Source organism: Amphiura filiformis, chromosome 16, assembly GCF_039555335.1.
Source record: "Amphiura filiformis chromosome 16, Afil_fr2py, whole genome shotgun sequence".
Classification (NCBI taxonomy): domain Eukaryota; kingdom Metazoa; phylum Echinodermata; class Ophiuroidea; order Amphilepidida; family Amphiuridae; genus Amphiura; species Amphiura filiformis.
Genome location: NC_092643.1, coordinates 27562318 through 27579200, shown reverse-complemented (window position 1 = coordinate 27579200; position 16883 = coordinate 27562318). Strand labels below are relative to the sequence as shown.

Below are 16883 nucleotides of genomic sequence, written 5' to 3'. Positions count from 1 at the left end.
AACTGATGGACGCTTCGCGAGTAGGATATTACGCGTCTATGTTCATGAGCTATTTACGCAAAGCGAGTGATGTACGCGATTTCAAGCGCAAGCGCCCAAGCACGATGGACTGAGCAAGTAAACGTTTTCTTACAATTAGCGATGGAGAAACTGTTAAAAATGATAAGGAACTGGTAGTTTTAGTTTAAAATGATGGTATTTTTAGTTTTGGAGGAAAATAACAGCAAGCAGAATGTTACGTATGATGAGCGGGGTTCATTCATATATTTTCATGACTAAGCGTTGTTTTATGCCCTCGGGCTAAAGCCCTCGGGCATAAACAATCGTTGAGTCATGAAAATATATGAATGAACCCTAATTTATCTTGCCTGTCTGCAAATTCTATTGTTGATACATGTATGGGACATTTAGTGTGGAAACACATAAGGATGTTAAAGAACTAGAGTTTCAACTTTGCTAGTTGTCAGTACAAGTCAGATCTTTTGCTCTTTTATTACCCTCTTGTGGCATGTGTTTCTGAAGAATTTTGACCATGTCACTATGACAAGGATTTTTGGTCCCTGATCGGGCTCAACTTTGTGATGGGTTCCAGGGCACAAGCATAACTTTTTTTTTTTTTTTTCAAAACTGGTCCACCATCATATCAACTAATGCAGAAATATATTTTATAATAGTTTGCCTTATAACCACTTGATCATTCAAGTTTTGTTTATCTGTCCCCACATGTGCCTGGGATTTTGCCTACAAATGAAAGCTCAAAAAATTAATTTACAACTAGTAAAGCCGTGATCAAGAACTTGATGGATGCTTTTGCAACTCTCAATTACGCCAGGACCAAGTACTTAATTCAAACCCAAATATGGCTATAGATATATGTGTATATTATGAATTTAGGCGTAACTTCAATTTCACTGCCCACCCAACGATTTTCTAAATAATCTATGAACCAGGATTCAACATTACAAATGAAATTACCATTAATTTGGTAGAACTTTGGCTCTAAGTGCAAAGCACTTACTAACATAACCATATGTACGCTTGCCAATATATGTGCTGAGTTTGCCAATATGTGCTGAGTTAACCATGAAAAAGGATACGAGTCACAACAGGTTTTGCAAATTATTATGTAACAAACATTTTGCATTTAAATGAGCCAATACATTCACAGTGAGTGTTGTGTTGAATGAGGTGGGGCACATAATGTGACATAAATCGATCAGCCACTGGAGACACTGGTTTACTTGTTACATGAGATGACACATGAGTTGACACAGTCATCTAATCAGGGTATTGGTAGTGGTGCTAACACACTTGGGTGATATCAGGAATGAAATATTAAAAAGTTAGGTATATTATATTAGTTTAAAAAAAAGACATGCACTTTTTGATGCACATCCTCTGACATAAGTTGAAGGAAACATCCCCACCTTTTATATTTCAGAACAAGATTAATACTAGTACGGTATTGGTTTAAAGGAAAATTGTCTGCTTTCATCACATGTTTTCGTTGTTGTGCAACGTTAGCAATGACCCGAAAACCCACTTTCCCACATAGCGTAAGGCGCTATTGTACATGTTCATGGTGGTATAGAGAGTCCTGGTTCTCTGGTTTTAATTTTATTCCTCAAAGTTACATTCTATTTTTTTGACTTTCTATTTATTTAACTTTACAATTAAGAGACACATCCTTTTTTCCTTCTTGTTCCAACAGATTGGTTTGGTGTGTTATTCATCAGACAAGGCCTTTACCAAGAAGGTGTCTTCAAATTTGATGTACATATTCCTGACAACTACCCTGATGGGGACTGTCCTGTAAGTAGAAAGGGAACCACCCATTAGTCTTGAAGGATCATTAGTCCGAAAGGGGTTAAAGTTAGGGTTTAGGGTAAAGCCATGATTTCTCCGCGATACGGAAAAACAGAAAAATTCACGGAATTCGGGGTTTGCTCACGGAAATTTGAAAATGCCACAAAATAGTGAAAAACTGTGTAAAATGTCTAACTTTCGTGTTGATTTGCAAAATAAAACAATGAAAAGTGATTATTTAGCAGTAATCAACCATTAAACAAACCATTCTAGCATTAATTCTAGGCAAGATTCTGGCCATCACTACAGTAAAAGGTAAGACAAAATACACTTTTAAAACATGTTTGTTTTAACTTCTCAGTGCTTTATAGTGGAAAACGGAAAATCACGGAAATCGTCCAATTTGTAACACAGATTTTAAATTTTGTAACACGGAGAAATCATGGCTTTAGTTTAGGGCATTTAAGATGAGGCTTAGGGATAGGTTTAAGGTTAACATTAGGATTGGGGACAGGGCTAGGGTCAGAGTGAGTATTAGAGTCAGGGTTATGTTTAGGGTTAGGATTAGGGCTTAGGTTAGGGTAAGAGTAAAGTTTTAGGTTAGGGTAAGGATTAGAATTTATACTAAATTATTGGGTTTTCGGACTAATGACACTCGGACTATGGACCTGTAACCAGTAGATTAAGTGTATTCTTCCATCGTGGCATGCCTGAATTTTATAGCATAATATTGAGGTTATAATGAATCCAATGATAGACAAATGTCACAGAATGACTAAGCATGTTTTTTGTTTTTGTTTTTTTCCTTTCAATTATTTTTACACCAAGTTGTGGGAAATCTTTAAAGTAGAAGCTACTCTGAGATATTAATGTTAGGGTAATGCTTAGGATTAGGGAGCATAACATTATGGAGATTACAAATAGTTAGTTTTTGGATTAGGGGTACGTGGGATTTCATCCACGATTGGAAAGTTACTCCAAAGTTGCAATTCACAAAATTGTTGCAAACTATATTGGCAGTAGCTGAAACTTCAAATTGGTAAATATTACTACTATTGATCTGACCTTCAAGGGTAATTTTAGCATATTTTATAATTCTATCAAAACACACTTATATTTACATCCGTATAATAAGACTTCCTTTCACCTAGAGCATAATTTAGTATATGAATGAGTGTGTAATGAGTGACCCATGACTTTGTTTTGATGGCTTATTTGATGTCACAGGAAATATTTTCATAGCGGTTTTTGAACCTGCTTCCTTTCAGAAATAGACACAGCTTGGGATTTTAGAAAATATGTATTTGAACATAGTGTGTATATATATAGGAAAAGATGTTAATCTTTCAAAATACTCACGGTTGTTACATAGAAAGTGTTATTTTTTTATTATGTATAGTATACCTTTATGTCTGCAAATGCAAGTTTTGCTCGGAGAGTTTACAAAAAATAAAAGCCTCCTTGCACTACCTCTTGTACTGTTAGAAACATACACAGCTGCTGGGAGTTTAATTAAAACTCAGTACATGTATTTGAACTGTGCATAATTAAAATTTGGTAATTTGAGAATTTAGTCAAATTGACCTTTTTGGTAAATCCCATAAGCTTTTGCGAGTACACTTGAGATGTCATCTTTTGACGTCACGCTGATCTGTGCTGATACGCACATCAGTTATCGAACATCTTGCCTGCGCACTGCAAGTCGGCGTGACGCTCAAATGACGACATCACAGGTGTACCCGCAAAGGCTTCTGGGATTTACCGATAAGGTCAGTTGGAAACTTGATCTGAAAATGCGCTGTATCAAGTGGTATTATGGGTTGGTCAGTGGGAAAAAAAGTTGAATATTTTAATTTTAATACTGATTGTATTTATTGGTTTTATTTCAGAGATTAGTATTTCATCCTCCTGTTTTCCATCCTATTGTTGATTTTGAGACGGGAGAATTAGACGTGCAACGAGCCTTCAAGCAATGGCGGAGAAACGTCAACCACATATGGCAAGTGCTTCTCTACGCCAGGAGAATATTCTATAAAATTGACACCAAAGCACCTCTTAATCCTGAAGCAGCTGTACTGTAAGTTTATATTCATGGCATTATGTATGCAAATGGGATTAGGCTAAAAAATAATGCTCTATCTCAAAGCCCATGGCAGTTTCAAAAACGAATGTGGAGTGAGGTTTTTTTTTAAAGATTTTTATTTTTTTTTTAAACAAAATTTTGAATTAAGGTGTCATTTTCGAGAGTTCAAAAGTACATAGCATAAAATTGTGGTTGATTAACACAATTGAAGTACAAATATCGATTGTTTTATACTTAAACAATGCAAGTATCGAATCAAGTAACTTTTCTTACAAATTTGTCTCAGAATTTCATGATTTTACGACAAAATAATTTTTAAAAAATTTGTCGTTTCACCTGACATGGACGTGCTAAGAAAAACGAACGCACGTGTGGGCTTTGAGATATAACAATTTTTTTAGCCTTATGCAAAGCTAAAAAAATTTAAATTATACATCACAAAAGGAACTCCCTTTATTAAAGTCCCAACTTTTTTTGAAGGCTGCAAAATAAATCCAAACATCACATATTTAATACAGAATGATTTAATATGTACATTTTAATGCTGATCATGGTGGATGATTGATTAAAAAGAGATTTTGATCTCAAAGTTGAAATATTTGGATTTCCTGCCAGAGTGTCAAACAGAGGGGGAAGTTATTTATTTGATGTGATTATTTTCAGCTTTCGATCATAGAGCTGCAAATAAAGCCTATGTGTACTTTTCGTTATATCAGGTACAAATGTCCTTCAGTGGAGGCCTGAGTGGGCCGAATTCCAATTAAATGTTGTTTGTTTGATGCTGGTAGAAAGGTGAATTTGTGAAGCAGAGAGGAAGTAGTTCACAAAAATTCATGAATTTTGGATATGAATAATTTGTGTAGAATATATATTTTGTGGTGTGCGGGTGCAACATTATGAATTTTTGGTTTGTTGTGGCTCTAAAATTAGTATTTTGATCAACAATTCTGGACTATAATTGAAGACCGAATTAAAAAGATTAGTTTGCGTCTGAAGTCAGGGCAAAGGCACGGTGTGTTTGGTTGCTTAACTGCGCAGGATGGCATTTGTGGTCTGGTTGACAGGACATCTTAGGCAAACTAGTCTTTTAATTATAAATATTTGCACTTTAAACCCTTATCAACAATTGTGGACTAAGTATAAGCACCTTAAACCCTTTTTTAAGTATTTACAACACAACATATTCAAATCAAATTTATTTCATCCAATCACCATGAAAACAAATACAATTGCCGATGCATACAGTGTGCAAGTGACATCATAGGCGTCACTTAGCTATGTCGTTTGGCAGAAGATGCATTTTGAAGGTATTTCGTCTTCTGCAGTTTCATTTTGATTAACTGTTGTTGCCTGTTTCCTGTAAAAGGTTTTGAATCACTGGCACTGCTGCATCGGCATAAAAGCAAATTTCCATTTGAATGGCCTTGTCAAACTATATTCAATTGTCCTTTTAATAAAAACCTATTATGAAACGGTAGGTTTTAATACTGAAGCACTCACATCGTAACCTTGGCATTTGTATGTGTGATGTGATAAAAACAATTAGTAATTTGATGTCATGAAATTTCACTTTGAAAGTTAAAAAAAATGTATCTGATAATATCTTTGTTCAGATTTAAATATCTTTGGTCTGAACTGACATCTGTTTTGACTTATTCTATTGTTTTTTTGTTTTGGATGGCTGCTGAAATTACCACACTTATATAGCAGGATTTATCACTAATTGAACCTTTGGCTATGTTACAAGAGACCCACTTTGATTGATACATGTGGTTAATTATTGCTTTTCTGTCTTTATTAATGATAATATTACTTTCATAGCCAAGGGGAACTGAGTCATATTTATAGTCTAGTCTGACACTGACACTCTGTTTGGGTAGATGCTATATTTAGAAGATTGATAAAAAATCAGTTTATATAAACATGAATGATTGTTCTTGGAGAATATCAATTACAAAGTTAATAATTTAAAATATTTGCAAGATTCAGATTATTTTGAGACCGTCATACATGTGCTAGACTTTTGGCATAGCGATGGGTGGAGTGTAGTAATTACCCGGTACTGTTCAAGTAGCTGAAGTAATAAAGATTATGTTTTCATACAGTATTACTTCTAAGGAACAAGAGAGTAGTGTGTACAATACATCACAGCCATCTAAACAAACTGATGAAAATTTGTGAGTGGCAGCTGTACGACATGCTCCTTCATGTATCTCATATGTAGGACCTTTTTATACAATTTGTAGTTCAGTGGCGTTGTCGGAGTCCTCCTATTGGGGGGAGGCACCGATCATGATTTGAGGCACCCAGCCTGATTGGGGGTACAAGCTATTGTTAGGAAATTTCTTATGGGAGTTTCTAAATTTTCAATTCGATATGGGGGGGGGGACATGCCTCCCCATGCCCCTAGACGCTATGCCACTGATGAAGCTCTAACACTTGTTGTGTGTTGTTTACCATTTTGTAGATATGAAGAAGACAATGTATTGTTTAAAGCCAAAGTGGCCGACACAATAGCAACATGTAAAAGCCAGTTGTACGACTCGCCGCATTCAGACGACCCTCATGCAATCAGGTTTAGCAAATGGGAAGAAGAGAAGCATAGCAAGGCTCTGAAAACCATTGTCACACCCAAGGTCGGTAAGCAACTATTAATTTTTACTAACATCTGCAATTAACAAATTTGCATGATACAAGTAATGAAACTTGCTAATTTTGAGTTACCTACTATCATGGTACTGCTGTCTACTATCTGTATGGTATATCTGGCCATTTGGGATTGCTACATATGTTAACATAGGACTATTCAGGTAGAAATACATACACCTCCTAAATGTAAGGCATAATTGTAATCTCCCACACAGGGGGTGTCGATTTCAAATGAAGTCACATATTCAGTTAAAACTCCATTTGAAATTCACACTCGGTCCATATGCACAAAACAAATAAGACCAGGTCTAACTTTAGCTATGGAGATTAGTCCTATGGAGAAGGAACTTTGTGATGTTTACATGTACCTTATTCTATATTATTGTAGATCCTGTTAAGGGCAAATACATGTAGCTTAATATTAGATGGCTGAAGAACTTTTTGACTTTGCTAGAAATAAAGGAGGGAAAAAAAGAGTGAAAGAATCCCTCTCTATTTCTAACCTCCATGGTTATACCCGGGTGGGGGGGGGGGGCACTTCAATTTAAAATGGATATAGGTGTAGGGCTGGCGCTTTCGCACTAAGGGGCATTCGGTGAGAGCACCATGTAAAAATATGGGGTCATTGGGTGAGAGCATGATTTTTGGCATTCGGTGAGAGCAAAATGTAAAAAATATGGGGTCATTGGGTGAGAACATGACCTTTTTCTTTAAATGGAATCTTTGGGTGAGAACCAAAACAGCGCCACACAAAAACCTCGAAAATCAAATTTCTAGTTCTAAATGGCTTCAAATTTCTTTATTTTTTCAAAATTAGTAACAAAATCAGTGATAAATGAAAGTTGCTGTTCAAATTGAACTTGTAAGGGTCTTAGGGTGACAGATCAAATGGAAAAATAGGGGGTCTTCGGGTGACAGAGCGCGGAGTGAGCATGTGCTCGTAAAAAATATGGGGTCTTTGGGTGACAGCAATGCTGAAAAAGGGGGTCTTAACAGCCCTACATACGCGTCACCTCCAAAGTTGAGTGCCCCGGGTTATACCAGGTCTAACATTGTTTTGTGCATACGGACACAGGGTATTGTTTAGATTAACGTCATGTCTTCCATAAAGGGGTGTATGGATTTCAACTGGAATAACCCAGTTAAATTTGGGGTTATATCAATACAATTCTCGCGATTCCAAATACAGCGCGCCACCAACGACGGCAGTGAAAATTGGCATTTCCCGTGTCTGGGGTCGACACCCTTTTTCATCAACCATAGCTGACCATTGTGAGTATTAGGCCTACTCTAAAAACACAATGTTTTTTAGTACTTTTTGAAATTTTTTGAGATTTTCTGTGTTGAAGTGAAATATTGCAGTTTGATATTCACAGATGTCCTTTTCTAAATCCATAAACTTGATGTTGATACTAGGTGTTTCCTTTTGTTATACATTTTCTAAAACCGCCCTTTTTTGTTTTTAAACTTTACGATGCTTTTCAGCCCGACACGCGCCGAGCCTAGTCAATGCGGGCAGTAGGCCTAGGCCTGTCCTTTTTTTCAATGGAAAACGCATAGGTTTTATTTTGGTTATTAGAATAAATTGTTTTAATTCTTTCTGAATTTATTGTTTGCTCAATACGATAATAATATAACACCAACATCCATACTATAGGTGTTGCGTTTTTGTAATCGGCCTACTTTTTCTAAAAATGTTTTTTTTGCACGAAGGCGCTTATAGCGGCCCGCCGCGCGGGATAGGCCTACCGCAAAGAAATTCAAGTAAATTTTAAAAAGATTCTTAATATCTCGATTACTTATAAACATGCATCACATTGGTTTGCCGTTTTTTTTTATTATTGTAATTGTTTGATTTGTCCTTATTTTATTTTTAGCCTAAATTTGTATTTTTAATTGTATTACTATCAAACATTAAAAAGATTACGATCACAATATAAACACTTTGTAGGCATAGCCTACCGCATAAAAATAACATTTATTTTTTGTTAATATTTCAATTTTAGACTTTAATGCATAAGTTCAACAATACCTCATAGAGTTCTATATAGCATTATAATAAAGATGAAGAAAGTTTCAAACTGCATGCAAAAGACATGAATTTTAAAAGATCATTATTTTACGGCATAGGCCTATCAAGAAAATATGCATGAAAAACTCCATAACTTTAGAACCAAGTATGCTAGACCTTTGGTGTTTTCAGTTTAAAATGATAGCCTATTGTACGTGTAATGTATAATAACTAGGCCTACTCCCAATTAAATAGCACACGTTGGTTGGAATGAGTTTCTTTTTAGTCATATAATATCGGTCGGCACAACATTGAAAAATCAAAAGCTGTTTCGACTAAATATTCAATTGGACAATTTTAAACACCTAGGCCTAGGCCTATACATGTTTTTAAAAAGAAAAAGAAAATGGGAAAGCTTAAAATCTTTCCCATTGTCTTTTTCTTTCTCATGAAATTATAAGTCAACACTGTGAAAAGAACTGAACTGTAGTGTAGCCCAACCTTTACGGCATTGTGGACTTTGGCCAAATTGGAAAGGTTTAAATTCGGAGGGTCAACATTTCTTGCATATTAAATAATGGATCAGGCCCATGGATCAAGGACTCAACCTACAAAGTAAAGAGGTCAAATCTGGGGATGGACTTTATTGGAGGGGTGTACGCATTGTTTAGGCCTGCTGCATTTGAGACTGAAGGGCGAACCGGGACCCCCCCCCCCCCCACACACACACACCGATTTACGGTGAAGAATATACTGTACAATAAGGGACAAAACAAGATAACTTAACAACGTAGCTTAACAATGTAGTTTGGAGGCCATTATAGGCCTAAATGAAAATGAAAGCGTGCCGATTCATACAGAAGGGTAGGCCTATTCGAGCCCCGCACCAAATTTATTGAGGGGCTGAGCCCCAGCCCCGGTTCATAAGCCTATGTAATTTTGTTGACTGAATTGCACCACGAGAGTTTATTTTAAAAATTAACAGGTTTATTTGTTTAGTGCAAGTAGGCCTATATATTTTCTCCCGACATTGGGGCCAAAGTGTTAATTGTTTATGGCTATATAGAAGGAAATGGCTTCTAAATTTACCACCTTTCGTGATCATACAGTAGGCCTACATCATGCTACAAAGAGCGTTTCAAAACGTCTTCAAAATGCTTTAAAACAATTAATTCATATCTATTCAAGTTTGTAAAAAGGTTATAAATGTAAAACATCTATAGGCCTAGGTTAGGAAAAAAAAAATAATAAAAAAAAAATAAGACAAGCGTTCAAAACATTTATGAAAACCAAAAGCTTTCATCTTAATCATGTATCACGCATGGTATAATTATGGGAAAAGTTATCCAAACAAGAAATAAAAAAGGCGGCACGAATTTGCGTTTTAGATTAAATTTCCTGTTTGAAATTGTCTTGCATCAGAAGCATTTGCTATTATAGGCCTACCCAAACTCGAAAATTGACCGTTTGACATCGGGTTTATAGGCCTAGATGGTCGATCAGAGACATCAACATTTTTGACATCGAGTTTTAACCATAGATGGTTGAATAGGAATAGAGTACATTTGAAATTCGAAAACGTTTTAATCGTATTTAAAAAAAATGCTTTACGCTGTCCATGCTGTTAAAATATGTACCGGTATTGAATATTTCGTTATTCTAAATATTGAGAATTAGGCCTCTTTTACTTAAAACAAACAAGGTTTAAAAATTGGGTTTTTTAAAGGATATATTCATGAGGGTCTAAGTAGGCCTATCCCCAATCACTGATTTTTCAGTGTTTTCTTTTCTTGTAAACGAGAGCCTAAAGTATTTTCCCAAGCGCCTCGGATCGGGTTCGGAAAATTTGAAAACAAGGGTTTAATTGATGCCCATTATTTTGTGTGGGAATAGGCCTAACACTCTGAACATTCACAGAGGTAGGCCTAAACCATGACTGTCGAAATTAACTTTAAAAAGGAGGCAGAAAAAAAAACATTAAAAAAAATATATGCTTTACGCTGTCCATGCTGTTAAATTATGTATTGAATATTTCGTTATTCTAAATATTGAGAATTAGGCCTACTTTACTTAAAATAAACAAAGTTTAAAAATTGGTTTTTTAAGGATATGCATGAGGGTCTAAGTAGGCCTATCCCCAATCATATTTTTTTAATCAAGTCTATTATAGGCCTACTTACCATGCTTACAACAAAGCTTAAAGACCTGAAAGTGTTTTCTTTTCTTGTAAACGAAAGTATTTTCCCCAACACCTCGGAAAGTTCGGAAAAGTTTGAAAATAAGGGTTTAATTGATTCCCATTATCTTGTGTGGGAATAGGCCTAACACTCTGAACATTCACAGAGGTAGGCCTACCGGTAGGCCTAAACCATGACTGTCGAAATTAACTTTTAAAAGGAGGCAGAAATGGAAAAAAAAAATCGTCGGAGGGTTGAATTAACAGCTGATCATCATCAACGTAAATAAACAAATTTGAATAATCGATAGCAACACTCGTTACGTTTCCAGGGTCGATGGTTCATCGTCGACGCGTCATGGATGTCGACTTTTACCCATGATGCTCTGCGCGAAGTTGATCAGCCAGGCGTGATCGTAGGTGGCGCACTGTATTTGGAATCGCGTCAATTATCTTGAGACTATCTGACCCTTTGGGATTGCTACACAGTCTGGTTTTGCAAAAGGATGAAGATGAGTCTTTGTATCATATTCATTACTAGGATCACAAATAGTCCAGTTTATCACAAGACAGTTGTTTTTTAGCCTCAATGATCCGATTTCTCTAAGCTTGGCTAGTGGTCAGGCTTCCTAAGCCAATGTGGATCCATTTGATTGATTTCTCTTTCTAGGTGATGTATGATGTGAAATTGTAAGCACTGGTATATAGGACTAATTGGACTTCAACCTTGTGGCTTAGGAAGTCTGAACACTAGCCATGCTTGGAGAAACCAGCCCAATATGTTTATACAATCTTAAAATGACCTATAAATGAGTCAGCAACAAAAACTCATACTCCACAACAAGTGGAGGTCAACTTGTGGTCATTGATACAATGATACAATGATAATTGGGATCATGCTACTGGAAAGTATTGTGGCTTGAGTCACTTCAAAATTCAAGAAAAGGAATGTGCTATGCTTATAACCCTAACTCTATAAAATAAACATAAGCATGTATGCATCCCATTTGAGGCGATGAAAAGCAATCACCCAAACTCATTTATAGCACGCTTTTGCTGGCCGGGGCATCAAAGCACATGTGGCTACTGGTCGCCGATGGAGTGCTTGGCGCGCGAGGGGTCGAAACCCGGAAGAAAACTTCCACTTCTTTGTTTGTCTTCTCTCCTTTTTTGTTCCTTCTTTCCTTACTGATAGACAAAAAAACCTTTTAGTTGGTTAGACAATAATATGAATCAAATTCTGCACTCACCAACGATTTATAGTAACATTGCGACCCATTCGCCGGATCTTCATCAGACTCACTGCGCAGAGACTTGGCTGATGGTTTGGTCACATGAGTCGCAACGTTACTAAAAATCGTTGGCAAGTCCAGAATTTGATTCATATTATTGTCTATTTTATATTACTGGATGACTCAAAACATTCACAACCTTTTAATTAGTTGTTTCATTATACTTACACTATTGCAAATTTGTTATAATTTATCACTAGTACTGCACTGACAATGTACATATATTCAAAACAATTAACCAATTTCTGTGTGTTGAACAATATACCTTATTTATAGATGAACCCGAGTACAGTTTTGTAAAGGGAAGTATTGTATGTCCAATCATGCATCTAATCTTGTCCAATTGTCAGTGCTTGTGAGTTCACCAGTTGTGAATATTCAGCTAACCAATCACTTTTGTAATAATACTTTTCTCCATCTCCTTGGCTATTATACAGTGTATGTGAGTGTGATGTTTGAATTATAATCACAAGATGAAAAGTGAGTTGGGACCAAAATTCTAAACTGTGTGATTATACTTCAACCAGAACACAAATGTGACACGATCAAGGGAAATGAGTCGGATGTCGCTAATATTTATTTTGAGATATTGGCAAGGAAAGTGTTAAAATTCTTTTGTTATACATTGTTTTCAGCGAATGATAAATTGATGTAACATTGCAAAGAAAAGTTGTATCAACATGGGGTTTTCAGTTTCAGAAAGCTCTAAATGTCCTATTTAGAAACATATGTAAAACTCATTTTCGACCAGGGTCGACATGTGACTCATTCCCCTTGATCATGTCACAAATGTTTCATTTTTGTGTCCTATTGTCAAAATTTACCACTTATAAATCTGCGAGTCTTAAGGCTGAGTAAAAAACAAACATGTTTATAGTGTCCCCTCCCGCTTCATTTTGTGAAGATTCTTATTTTTTTTTTTTCTAAAACTTTTTAATGAAGAAGTTCTATAGCCTTACAAATGTATAAGAAACATTTTAGGGAAGTTTTGTGATCAGTAGAAGAGCCTAACGTACTTGAAAAAAACAGGCCGCCTCATTTTTTCCAGGTATTGTAGTGTATACGAAAGTGGACCAAACAGGGGTTTTCCACCATTTAAAAAAGGCCCCTCCTGATGTTACAATTAGAACTGTGGTAAATTTCTGGTTTACATGTCTATCAATTTGTCATTGTGAATGTAATCAAGAAATGCTTTCAAATGGTTAAAATTATGTTTTTCAAGAATATTTGGTCTCTCACTACCTCTCACTTGCACTGTCCAAATATTGTCTAGTGGTTGCAAGTCAGCAGCATATAGACTATTCAACAACTCCTCCTATACCTTTGTACAGGAGCCAACCGTTGTTAATTCGTGATGAATCCACACTTTTACTATAGCGTATACGCGAACACGAGCGAGACTACGCGTTACGCGAGAGCGCGTAAAATTTGTCATGCCTGGAACATTTGTGCGTATGCAAGCTTACAAGTTGAATTCAGTATTTTCAGATAGCGGCTAAATTTTGCCGTTTTATTCTGTAGTTTAATAGTTTTATTGATGATATTCACAGAGAAATCATCGAAGTTTTTGTAAGGCTCAGTGACAATGATTAACTGACATTTCCCCATGAAATAATCGTGAATTATACGATCTTTAGCTTCTTTTTGTTGTTGAAAGGATTCAATCATGTTTCGTTGTTCATCACCGTTTAACAACTTCGCGTCAAGCTCGTCTGCGTGGTTTACTTAGCTCGGGCAGCTAAAGCTGCCCTCGCGAAGTAAACCACGCAGACGACGCGGCCGCATCGCTGTTAAACGGTGATGAACAACGGTGAAACATGATTGAATCCCTAAATAAACAGACGGTGTACCAACTGGCAAAGTCTTTCACGAACAAGAGTGCATATACAATGTAACGTCATGTGTGATTTGTTAGACACATGCAGGCAATACAATGGTCAGTCCTCATTAAAGCCACAATCTACGATCTTATAATATGAAATTGGTTAATTTTTTTCAAACCTGATTTTTTGGCATATTTGTAATGTTTACACATGTCCTTACTTGCACCTAAATGGAATTGGCCAAAATTGTTGTGTTTGTTTGTAGGTCAACAGAGCAAAGTTCGGCATAATGTGATAATTCAAAGAATTATGACATTATGTCCTCCTATAGAAATGCGTGTTTAATGGCCAACATACCAGCAGGGTGTCTTTCACTTTACCTTGTTATTTCAGCTCAAAATGACAGAAACCCTTCCCGATAATTATTACTAGCATTATTTCAGGATTTTGAGTATATAATAACAAATTTAAAATTGGAAGGAAATCATACATTAAGGCTTTTTAAATATATGGGTGAATTCTTATTCCATACAAATCACAGGGACTTTGCCAGTTGGGCACTATCTGTACCTCTGTACTAGCTGTCTGTTGGCTAATGCTTTTTCAGTGGGTAAATTTAAAATACTTCAAGGCACTTGTCATAATTGCATAGTATGTTAAGAATGCCAGCCCATCACACATGCATCACATTGACAGTGTCATTATATTATGAATAGTGACTGACAAGTCACTAGTATAAGTATTTGGTCTTCAAGGCATAGGTTACAAACAATATTGATGTTTGCTTTTGTCTTACATCAGTGCTGCTTATTCACAATTTTAGCAGGAAGCTACCCTTTTATGGAAAATAAAGATTTTTCAGAGAAGGGCTATAATGCACTGCTGTAGTATATACTATCATCACATTCACGCCACTTGTAATATTTTGTTCACAAGTGTTTAATGTTAAGTGTTTTCTTTTTCTTATCTTGGTTTTACTTTGAAACCGAATCATAATTTGTCTCCCAATTTTTTTCCATCTATTTACAGAAATCGAAAGAAGATAGCGAAGGTGCAAAAAACGCGCAGACATCAGGACTGTCGTGGGTGAAACCTGGAACAATGGAAGTTTTCAGCAAAGAAACACACTGAAACACTGAAATATATATTATAAATGTAGACTTGTGATGTCATGCAAAAACTGTGATGTGACGGACTGAGATAATCAGGGCTGGGCCCGAAGTTGTTTTAAATGCTTGCCAATCAGGGAGCTAGATTTGATATTTAAATGTTTTACAAGAAGATTTCATCATGTACATGCTGCTGGAATTCAGGCTGGCATTAATTACGGGCCGACCTAAGGAGGCTGGCATTAATTATGGTACAGCCTGAGGATGATTTCATGAAATAATTAGTGATGAATCGGTGCAGATTTACGGTATGAAATGTGGATAAATGGTTTGTATAGAGGTAGTCATTGTGACGTCAATGCCGCCATCTTGTGGGTACATAGTGCCTTGTTGCTAAGATCACCGCGTTGAGGCTTGACTGAAGAGGTGCGTCACATGCTGCAACTTCCACATAATCGGGGGTGTAATGTCTAACGCATGACATGCAGAACGGCAATACCCACAAGATGGCGGATCCCGCGGAAAAGGCTGACAGCCTCTATTGTGGTTGATTTATTTGTGAAGTCATGGAGGCTAGGGCACATATTTGTACAGTGCATTATTGATCAAGGGGTTCAATTTTGTCATATTTTGTAAGAATCACATTTAATATGCACAAGTGTGTGGAATATACATAGTTGATTCCTGCAAATATATTTTGTATAAAAATTTAAAAAAATAATGATGAAATGTGATTCACATAATTTGACCAAATTTGAACCTGTGTAATAATATGTTAATGGTTGCATGGAAGAAGGTTGTAAGAGCTTCTGTTATTATTTTTATTATGCACATATCGAGGGGTCAGTGACACAAAGTTTCTCCATTTTGGCCATTCTGAGAAAATTGAGTTTAAGGGGGTACTACACCCCTGTGGTAAATTTGTGACTATTTTTGCATTTTTCTCAAAAAATAATAATACAGTGGTAACAAAAGTTATGTATATTATAGGGGTAAGGAATCCAATTACTACACTGAAATGTCAGTGACTCAAGACAAGCGGTTCAATATATATGATAGGAAATGAGGTACATCCTAGCGGTACCTTATTTCTTATCATAAATAATGAACCACTTGTCTTGGGTCACTGAAATCCCAGTGTAGTAATTGGATTCCTTGCCCCTATAATATACATAACTTTTGTTACCATTGTGTTATTAGTTTTGAGAAAAATGCAAAAATAGACACAAATTTATCGAGGGGTGTAGTACCCCCTTAAAGATAATGCTCTACATTGACTTACGTAGTTAAGCCTATGTTTCACTAGCCATTGATTTCAATGGTGTGCTGAATGAAAAATTTGATATCAAAATCTCATTTTCGCAAAAAATGGAGTTACGTCTTTGTGTCACTGACTCCTCGATATGACTTTCTTGCATTCAGCCAATGGTTTAATTTTGATCACATGCTTTGCTCACAAGGTTTATAAAGGTCACTTTGTTACGACTAAACTCTTGTATGTGGAAAGTCTGGCAACTTTACAGTTATCTGTTTAGGACCAATCAGACTTGCTCTTCCCTTAGCAACATATACCTCGAGTTGCCATATTGAATCCCTTTTTGTGCATTTGTTTGCACGGAGAACCTCGTTTTACAAACAAGATGGCAGATCTGTGCAAAGGGTCAATGGGCTAGTTCAGTTGAAATCCATACATTCCTTTTATACATGTCCTTAATCTTCAACCAATTTGAATTTCAAATGGGATTATCTGAATGGGTGACTCCATGTGAAATGTACACACTCCTGTGTGTGAGATTAAGGTCATGTCTTCCATAGGGTGTGTATGAATTTCAAATGCAATACACTGTAGCGCAATTATGGATTGAAAGAAGGATTGCCTCATTTGTATGAAATATAAATTATCAATAACAAAACAAACATGTACAGTCAAACCT

General features: G+C 36.1%; 1 protein-coding gene across 5 annotated transcripts in view; it reads left to right on the top strand.

Annotated features, from left to right (window-relative positions):
* The window catches only part of LOC140135826 (AKT-interacting protein-like), a 44013-nt gene extending 28175 nt beyond the window's left edge, over positions 1-15838 (top strand). For 2 of the 5 annotated variants that reach the window (XM_072157456.1, XM_072157452.1), the window contains 4 exons: positions 1712-1812; positions 3696-3883; positions 6357-6525; positions 14870-15838. In XM_072157456.1, coding sequence (XP_072013557.1) covers positions 1712-1812; positions 3696-3883; positions 6357-6525; positions 14870-14971 — 560 coding nt within the window. In that variant the 3' untranslated portion in view covers positions 14972-15838. Of the gene's footprint in view, positions 1-1711; positions 1813-3695; positions 3884-6356; positions 6530-12293; positions 12560-14869 lie in introns of those variants that run through there. The other 3 variants (XM_072157455.1, XM_072157453.1, XM_072157454.1) reach the window with 3 other exon arrangements.
* Positions 15839-16883: the final 1045 nt, after the last annotated feature.